Below are 9882 nucleotides of genomic sequence, written 5' to 3'. Positions count from 1 at the left end.
CTTTCCCAGTCATTGCTACCTTCTTTCTTATGCAGCAATATCTTGAATGGCTGCTGATAAAGAACATTGCTTTACATCCTGAGTTATGTCTTGCATGGTCTCCACAGCTGATGGCACTTCCAGAGGAACACAGTTTAAGGGAGCTTCCTATTTGTGTGCATCTATCATGCGTGTCAGGGGGTGCAGGATGCAGAGGGGGGTAAACGGAGCCTGCCGTGACAGCCCAACCCTCTTCACTGAAGTTGCTGGAGCAGATCCCCCCTCCACTGGAGCCAAGTGGGGCCCGGGCTGCACCACCTGCACCCGCATGGGGGGGACGGGACCCGGCTGGATGACATGCCCCTTGGTGGGTGAATCCCCCCGCAGAGAGGAGTGCAGGGCTGTGCCGCACCGGGGCGATGGTACGGGAAAAATCCCTCTGCGAGTTAGTTTAGCTCCCCCTGGGCTTCCAAGTTAAGATGTGGAAAGGCGCTGTGGCTCATCTCCAGAGTTTAAAAAGTGGGCTGGAGAGGCACGTCCCTCAAAATTGTGCGCCCAGGGCCACAGGCCCTCTGCCCCCCCCCCCGGTGCCCTTGCTGTCAATGGGTCCCAGGTGTGCACCTTTCCCATCATATGCTACTTGTAAATAGCAGGGATGGAATCTGGGACCATCTGCACAGAAAGCATGTACCCTCTGCCCTTAAAAGACGCAGTACCTACTGCCAGGCACCAAGCAGTCATTTATCAGTTGTCCCTGCTGGGGCCCCCCAGCAATCTGACCCATTGCCTTCTCTTTGTAATGAGTTTGTGCATTCCTAAGGCTCTTGGGCTGGCCACAAACACTTTCTGAGCATAAACTTCAAGCTGAGAATAAGGAAAAAAAAATGTTATCCAACTAAAGAAGTGGCTCCAGAAGAAAGGGAAGTGTTAATGGCAAATATGTCTTCCTTCTCCCTGCATTCTGTTCCTTTAATTACACAGTGACTTGCAGAAATTAGTAGCAGGTGAAGCTTTTCTGACCTGGAGACAAAAGGTGTGAAAGGCTTTCACCTGCTGAATTTGTGTGTCAATTTACTGTTAAAAGCACAGGAGCAGACCAGGAAAGGCTGGCAAACTTTTTTGTAAAGCAGAGTTCAGGGGAAGCTGCCTCCCTTTCATTCATATATATATGTATCATATCTTATTTGGTAAGAAGTACGTGGCAATTAAAATAAATGAAGTATTTCAAACAGAAAAGCCAATTTCCATGACAATACATATAAAATATATTTTTGCTTTTCTCTAGCATCTTCTTTTTGGGAAGGCTTCAGAGCATTTGGGAACATTATTAGCTTCACACCTTTCTGTGAGGTAAGTCATAGCCTCATTTGGCAGAGCAGAAACTGAAGCAAAGGCCCCAAGCGAGGAGTGTATGCATTGGAACAACGGCAGTGTCAATAATAGGTTCCCAGAAGTCCTAATATCCAGTTTCCAACTGTATTTCTTATTTGAAACCATCAAGCCAAAGCTAATGCAGTTTTTTTCTTCTCTTTTTCCTCCTCTGGTGATGAACAGGAAGAGAATCTTTCCACCCAGTCAGTTTTCATTTCTTTGGTACGTACTGTGTCCTGTATTGGTTAAACATTTGTTGATGGCGTCAAAGGAGGTTTCTCTTCCAGAAAACCAAATACAGCAATGTACTGTTGGGTTAAGGAGCCACAATGGAGACGAGCTTTAAGTGTTTGTCTTTGGGGAAAGCAGGACCCTATCTCTTATGAAAGACTTGTTGTTTTGCATACTTGACACGCTGTTCCTCCTTCAGATTCATCTGGCGCGCTTGCTTGCTGGAGATTATTTCCACGTGATCAGAAGGAAACCAGCCTCTCTCCCCATCGGAGAGTTTCACTCCTTCAAACCACCCTGCAGAGGGAGCAGACACAATGGGTGAAACATTCAGAGAACCATTTAGTGAGTTGCTGCAGAGGCTTCTTCAACCTCGGCCCTCCAGATGTTTTGAGACTACAATTCCCATCATCCCTGACCACTGGGTCCTGCTAGCTAGGGATCATGGGAGTTGTAGGCCGAAAACATCTGGAGGGCTGAGGTTGAGGAAGCCTGGTCTACAAGTTACCCTGGTAGGCTAGCCATCTGGGTGATACAACCACGTTTGTACCTAAGGTGCAGCAAGTCCTTAACTCTTGGTAAGATGAGATCGCCCCAGAGTGAGAGAGCTTATTCTGGTGTAGTTTAGGTCTCAGAACTGACTGACTGCACCATCCTCCGAGGTGCCAATGTGAAATTTTAAGAATTTCCTGCCTTGGCTAGATTTCTGATGAGTGCGAACCTCTGAATCCTCATCTCCAACTCTAACCAATCTAAGGCTGTTTCACTAAGTGGAACCTAGTTCCAAAACAAACAGAAGACTGGGCTGGGTATCTGTTACTGGCATTTGTTCACATTTAATCACTTGCCACCCTTGATTCTTTGTCCTCTCCTGCTTTCTCTGTGGTCTTTCTCACCACCAAAAAGGCACATTGTTAAGCTCCGCAGGGACAAGAATAAAAATCTATAATACATGATATACACTGAACAGTTAAGTGTGTTTTAGCTGGTCTTCTTTACCATCCTAACAAGTAGTGAGTGGAATTGAATACAGTGGTACCTCCAGTTACGAACAGGATCCGTTCCGGAGGCCCGGCCGTATCCTGAAAATTCAGTAACTGGAGGACCGCTTCTGCGCATTCACGCGGTGCCACAAAACGCTTCTGCGCATGCACGAGCAGCAAACCCACTTCCGGGTTTGCCGCGGCCGTAACCCGAAGATTCAATAACTTTGAGGTTACACAACACGAGGTACGACTGTACTCCTTTGCTTCTCAGTTTTCTGAGAAAGTGTGGTCAAGTTCATGGCAGGACCAAACATAAGGCTGGCAAGTGCTTATGTGCAAAGAGTGATAAGTTACCACTCTCTGTCTTCATGCAGTGTGTGTGGACCAGGGCAATTCAGAAGAAAGCTCCCATTCTCTGTCTCTTATCTATTCTTGTCTGAAAAAGGAGCAAAACACCGTCTATCTGGAGATTTCACGTGCTATCAAATGAAGTAATATCTGGATCAAGCTATATGCTACTCAATGGATGGGTGATGTTTCTCCTGTGTCTGTTATTACTTTTAATACATGGACAGCTCTCATTTGATTGCAGCAGTGACAGGAAGGGTGTTTAACCCTTTCCCCACAGGCTGTTTCCCTGATGCCATGTCAGCACAGGCTTTTGCACTGCTGGGTGAAAAACAGCTTACACACAAGGAAAGCAGTATTTTGCATTTTTAATTTTTCAACAATGTAAGCCATTTCCTTTTTTTATGAAAAAAATATTTATTAGAGTTTCCAATTTTTTACAAACAAAAAGAAAAAAAGCAAACATAAAAAGAAACATTAAAAACACATAAATTTCATCACTTATTTTCTCATATTTCCCTGACCTCCTCATACCTCCCCTTCTTGTATACCCAGTTCAAATTATTTATGCAACAAATCCTTATCTCAAAGCATTACAGCTTAAAAAAGCAAAACACCTTATTTTCTCTCCAACATCTTAGATTATTATAACTTTAAATTCTTACTTATAGAAAGAAAACCATTTTATCATATTCCTTTATACCATTACAGCTAGAAACCACTTAATTTCAATCCAGCGTCATTCAACATTCCTTAATTTTACAGTATTTTTGTAAATATTCCTTAAATTCAATGTAAGCCATTTCCTAGTTCCAAAGGAAACCACCTTCCAGGTCGTAGTCACCCCATGACATTTTCAGCTCCCAACTGCCCCGTCTCTTTCCTGCCCCTCACAGCACCTTGCCACAACATTGCCAAATCCACTTACCGTCACTACTTTGCTGCAGGACCATAATTATATCTGCTTTCTCCAGCGCCAGCTCATCATTCTCTCGGGCTTTATATGACCTCACACACTGAACCTGAAGTTTATCTAAGAGAGCTTGGAGAGAAAGAATATAGTGATTGTCAAGTTACCAGGTGTGTTGTTTTGTTGTTAACCATTCAAATGTGTTGGGTTGTTCTTTTTCAAAACAAGCAAGCAAAGAAACCTAAAATGTACTTGAAAAAAAATAAAATACTGAATTCGTCAGTATAGCTTGGGCAAATGTACACGCATCTCTTTTTTTATTTTGAATAAACCTTTCTGTTTTATTCAGTATTCAGAGTCAGTGTGGTGTAGTGGTTAAGTCACGTAATCTGGGGAACCGGGTTTGCGTCTCCGCTCCTCCACATGCAGCTGCTGGGTGACCTTGGGCCAGTCACACTTCTTTGAAGTCTCTCAGCCCCACTCACCTCACAGAGTGTTTGTTGTGGGGGAGGAAGGGAAAGGAGAATGTTAGCCGCTTTGAGACTCCTTAAAGGGAGTGAAAGGCGGGATATCAAATCCAAACTCTTCTTCTTCTTCTTCTTCTGTACCATTCCTGGTTCTTCAATTTTGAGATTTGTATGTGCAATGTAAACGGAGTCTCAACTTAATTTAACTACATATCCAGTAAAAATTCTCACCCTTGATTGAAGGAATGCACATATTTCTGGTTTTAGTTCTTCATATGTAAAGTAATGTGATGGGCACAATGAAAAAGAGTCAACCACCCATCTCCTACTACCCTCCTGAAAAGAAAACCACCCCACCCTCCTACAATATATAAGGGTCTGGTGACTTCCGTTTCAGTGTATCTGAAGAAGTGTGCATGCACATGGAAGCTTATACCAAGAACAAACTTAGTTGGTCTCTAAGGTACTACTGGACATTTTTTTTATTTTTAAAATATATAGTTTGTGCTGCTGCAGTGTTAATAAAGAACCTGCAGTAGTAATAAGTGCCCAGGATCAATGTGTACTGTATTTTACTTAACAGATTTACAGTGGTACCTCGGGTTAAGTACTTTATTTGTTCCAGAGGTCTGTTCTTAACCTGAAACTGTTCTTAACCTGAAGAACCACTTTAGCTAATGGGGCCTCCTGCTGCTGTTGCGCCGCTGCTGCACAGTTTCTGTTCTCATCCTGAAGCAAAGTTCTTAACCTGTGGTACTATTTCTGGGTCAGTGGAGTCTGTAACCTGAAGCGTCTGTAACCCGAGGTACCACTGTATACGTAATACCCGTATTATGTGAGCTAGCCCTTTGCAGTCTATGTCTTGAGCAATCTTACCAGGGTCATCCAAAAGGTCAGGTTCAGCTTGCTGGGGCATAAGAGCAGAAATCCACCTCAGTTTCTCACTCCTGGGGCAGGGGGGAGAAAAGTGAGAAGTACTGAGGAGAGAGGCATTCCAGGTTGTACGCAGCAGTTGCTGGTGAAATGTCAAGATGTGTAGTAGTATACTTTGCTCCCTTTACTTGTGGCACACCATGAGTCATGCTCACATCTAACTAACTAACTAACTAACTAACTAACTAACTAACTAACTAACTAATGGCTTTTAAGGAAGCCACTGTTCTTGGCAGAGCCAGCTCAATATGTTTTGGCACCTGAGGTGAACCACAAAATGGTGCCCTCTGCTATGTAAGAAGGGGTGAGTGAATATCTAGGGCCCTGCGGGACTTGACATCTGCAAGACAGAGCTGTTCCCCCAGGCCTTTGGCCAAGGCACAGTCTGACCCCCTCTCTCCTTTTGTAATCCTCATAGAGCTCTAGCCTAATGGTTGCCATTAATTTGACTCTGAATTGATTTTAGAATGAATTGATTTTAGAATGTATTTCAATTAATTGATTGTGATTTTATGTAAACTGTGTTACTTTTACTGTTGAGCCCGGCTTCGGCTGGGGAGGGCGAGATATAAGTTGTTGTTATTATTATTATTATTATTATTATTATTATTATTATTATTATCTACATGTCAGGGACTAGCTGGATTCTGATGAGTGGGCACCGGAAGAAGGGTTGGAGAATGACTTGGAAGAAGGGATCAGTAGTGGGGCAGGAGAGCTGAAAATAATGCCACATATTTCACATCTGGTAACCAATGAGCCCCTCAGGTTTCAGATAGTATGTGGGTAAAGTAAAGATAAAGGGACCCCTGACCATTAGGTCCAGTCGTGACCGACTCTGGGGTTGCGGCGCTCATCTCACTTTATTGGCCAAGGGAGCCGGCGTACAGCTTCCAGGTCATGTGGCCAGCATGACTAAGCCGCTTCTGGCGAACCAGAGCAGTGCACAGAAACACCGTTTACCTTCCCGCCGGAGCGGGACCTATTTATCTACTTGCTCTTTGTGCTTTTGAACTGCTAAGTTGGCAGGAGCAGGGACCGAGCAATGGGAGCTCACCCCGTCGCGGGGATTCGAACCACGACCTTCTGATCGGCAAGTCCTAGGCTCTGTGGTTTAACCCACAGCGCCACCTGTGTCTCTTAGTACGTGGGTAGACGAGTCTAAAAAGCCTAGGACACAAATTTTCACAGCCCTTTTGCTGCCACTAAACTTAATGGACCTAACGTTCATTAATTTCAGTGTGTCAGCTCTGGGTGATGTTCAGCTATCGGTTGGAGTGTTTAAACTATGCCTTTGCCTATGCTAAATCTGTAAATGAATGCAGAGATTACATAATGCTGGATCATACCCTTTTTACCATTCTTTTGAGCTTCTTTTGAGGAGAAGGAGAATATAAATGCAACAATAAGTTGCGCAAAAGGCAAAAAGAAGCTGGCAATTCCAGCAGGAGGTAGCAAACAAGGTCAACCCTCAGCTGGATGCAGAGCTGAGCTTGCAAGCCCTCCCCTTCAGACTTTGAAGGTTTCTCAGCTTGCTGCAATCCTGCTGGTAAGACTGTTAATACGTGGAATAAAACTGATATACAGTGGTACCCCGCAAGACGAACGCCTCGCGAGACGATAAACTTGCAAAACGAAAGTTTTTTCGTTTTCGAGTTGCTTCGCAAGACGAATTTCCCTATGGGCTTGCTTCGCAAAACGAAGCTTGCCCCGCAAGCTCCGGAGACAGCGGGAAGCGTCTTCCCCGCTGTTCCCGGACCTCTTTTGAAGCAAGGGGCGGCGGGGAGAAGATCGCTTCTCCCCGTTGCCAGCCCCGCAAGCTCCGGGGACAGAGGGGAAGGCGCAGCGCCTTCCCCTCTCTCCCCGGACCCCTTTTGAACCAAGGGGCGGCAAGGGGGAGAAACGATCTTCTCCTCTCCGCCCCTTGCTTCAAAAGAGGGGACAGAGCGGCGCTTCCCCTCTGTCCCCAGACGGTCTCCATAGGAACACATTGATTGATTTTCAATGCATTCCTATGGGAAACCGTGTTTCGCAAGACAAAAAACTCGCAAGAAGAAAAAACTTGTGGAACGAATTAATTTCGTCTTGCGAGGCACCACTGTACTTCATGCAATAAAAAAAGGAAGTTCTTTTAGTAAATACGTGATTGCACAAGGCATCATCTCATTCTTCATTCACTCTGAAAGTTAAACTAAGGAATGTGTGGTGCTGGGAGTTCTCCAATGCAAAAACATTTGGCTTTTGCTTACTGTGTTTCTGTACGGAAGAGGAACTCCACTTTTTTCCCCTGATTGTTCTGCAGCAGGAAGAGGCGGAAAAGATTTTTGCTTGAGCCGTGCAGTTTCATTTCACACTTCTCTCCACGCACATTCGAGGAAGCAGCAAAATCAAATACAATAAAGCGCCCATTCCTGCAGGAGATAGAGAAAGAAAAGAAAAAGGGGGGCATTTTAAAAGCTTGGTTTTAATGAGTAAGAAAGAAGACTCCTTGCCATTGCTGGCATAAGGGTATTTTGCGCCCTAGCAAATTATGAGTGGTTGCCCCCTGCTCTTCTTTTTTTTTTTAAAAAAAACATATTTATTGAGAAAAAAATTTAAATATAAGAAAAAATGAAAAACAAACATGCAAAATAGTAAGCAGTTAAAAACACACATTAATTTTCAATAACATAACTTCCATACCCTTATTTCCTCCAACCTCCTCATACTTCCCTTCTTTGTATTCCAGTTCAGTTTGTTAGCTCAGCAAATCCTTACCATAATTTTTTTACCCATTTATAATCCTTTTTTTTCATATCTCCTAAAGCATTACAGCTGGAAACCGCTTAATTTCTATCCAACATCTTTCTAACATTCATTAATTTTACAATATTTCTTTAAGTAGTCTTTAAATTTCTTCCAGTCTTCTTTCACCGACTCTTCTCCCTGGTCTCGGATTCTGCCAGTCATCTCAGCCAGTTCCATGTAGTCAATCACCTTCATCTGCCATTCTTCCAGAGTGGGTAGATCTTGTGTCTTCCAATACTTAGCGATTAGTATTCTTGCTGCTGTTGTGGTGTACATTAAAAAAGTTCTGTCTTTCTTTTGCACCAATTGGCCGACTATGCCCAGGAGAATGCATACCTTCCATCACTAAAATGTATTGTTGTGCCCCCTGCTCTTCATGCATAACACAACAATACATTTTAGTGATGGAAGGTGGAAAAATGCATACCTTCCCTAAATTCACATAAAGTCCCATTTTTTAAAAAATGTGCCACCTGAATGCAAAACCATCTAAAATTATGCCAGGCTACTATAACATAACCTCTTCCATCCATTTCTCTTGCTACAATCATGTGATTGTTTAAATTAATCTGAAATTGTATAAATAAAAAGAAGACTGTGTGTCAAGTAAGTATTTTTGTGGGGGGAGAATTTAACGAAAACTTTCTTATACTGAATATTTATACATATTTGGACTTGTAAAAGTGGGGGTGGGGGCTAAGAATATGATAATGTTTATTTTATTTTATTAACTTCATAAATTTCCAGACGTTTCCTGAAATTATTTATGTGTTACTAAAAGGAAAGGAAACAGAAAGGAAAGGAATTGACCCACCTCATTTGCATAACTAGGATGTTACGATTGCTGAGGGATAAATGTTGAGTGAAAGATGGAGTAATGGAACCCTTCCCCCAACACTTACTCTCTGGGCCGAGATAGGAGCAGGTAGTCATTAAAGAGGTGCAAGTAGATTGGCCGGGTGGTCAGTTTCCACTTCAAGCTCAGGTTGTACTCCAGCGCTGTGAGTTCCCCACGTTTTACCAGCCGCCGTGACTGCGAGATGAGTGGGAAAATCTGCAAGTGCAAGAATAATTGCTCTAGGTGAGGCCCAAAGGTCTCATTGTAACTCCAGTGCTTCAAGACACAAGTTTTGAGAGCTGTTCTCCTCTCCCTGCACAGAGGTAGAGAAGATTTCTTATCCCATCTCCGGTGCTAGGGGGCAGTGGCTAGTGGAAGGAAAGGCTAGTGGAAGAAAATGGCATTTTCCAGATTGTTCTGTGAGCCTGTAGAATACTCCACTGAAAAGGAGTTGCATATGGGATGAATGATGAAAGAATACCACTCCAGGGATGAAACAAAATAAAAAAAATTCCTTCCAATAGCACCTTAGAGACCAACTAAATTTTTTATTCATATGAGCTTTTGTGTGCATGCACACTTCTTTAGGTACACTGAAACAGAAGTCACCAGTGAGAGGATGGAGAGGGGTATTACTCAGAAGGGTGGTGGGAATAGGTGATCAGCTGATAGGTGTGGTAAACCAGTTGACGACTGTTAATGACTGCAATTGGTCTTATAGGGAAAAGCAAAGGGTGAGATGGCCAAAAATAGCTTTATCATGTATAATGAGATAAGAATCCAATGTCTCTATTCAGACCAAGTCTCTCCATGCTTTAAAGTTTGGTAATAAGTTGTAATTCAGCAACTTCTCTTTCCAGTCTATTTCTGAAATTCTTTTCGTAATATTACAACTACTTTGAGATCTTGTATAGAATGTCCTGGGCGATGGGATGGTCAGTTTGGAAAGGTCAGCTCTAGGGATGGTCAGCTTTGGAAAGGCAGAAGCCAGACTTGGTCGTAATGAGCTGTGAGGTGCACTCTCCTGTCCTC

The 9882-nt window shown here is 43.4% G+C and overlaps 1 protein-coding gene across 2 annotated transcripts in view; it reads right to left on the bottom strand.

Annotated features, from left to right (window-relative positions):
* Positions 1 to 1220: 1220 nt before the first annotated feature.
* Positions 1221 to 9882, bottom strand: part of LOC310706929 (uncharacterized protein) — a 65256-nt gene continuing 56594 nt past the window's right edge. For both annotated transcript variants that reach the window (XM_083503309.1, XM_083503308.1), the window contains exons 11-15: positions 8915 to 9066; positions 7475 to 7636; positions 5169 to 5239; positions 3844 to 3957; positions 1221 to 1878 (exon numbers count right to left, since the gene is read on the bottom strand). In XM_083503309.1, the coding sequence (XP_083359435.1) occupies positions 1724 to 1878; positions 3844 to 3957; positions 5169 to 5239; positions 7475 to 7636; positions 8915 to 9066 (654 nt within the window). In that variant the 3' untranslated portion in view covers positions 1221 to 1723. The remainder of the gene's footprint in view (positions 1879 to 3843; positions 3958 to 5168; positions 5240 to 7474; positions 7637 to 8914; positions 9067 to 9882) is intronic.

The sequence above is a fragment of the Podarcis liolepis genome (assembly GCF_965112155.1).
Source record: "Podarcis liolepis genome assembly, chromosome: 5".
Taxonomy (NCBI): Eukaryota; Metazoa; Chordata; class Lepidosauria; order Squamata; family Lacertidae; genus Podarcis; species Podarcis liolepis.
The sequence above is the reverse complement of the archived record's forward strand: the minus strand, read 5'-3'. Positions and strand labels throughout refer to the sequence as shown.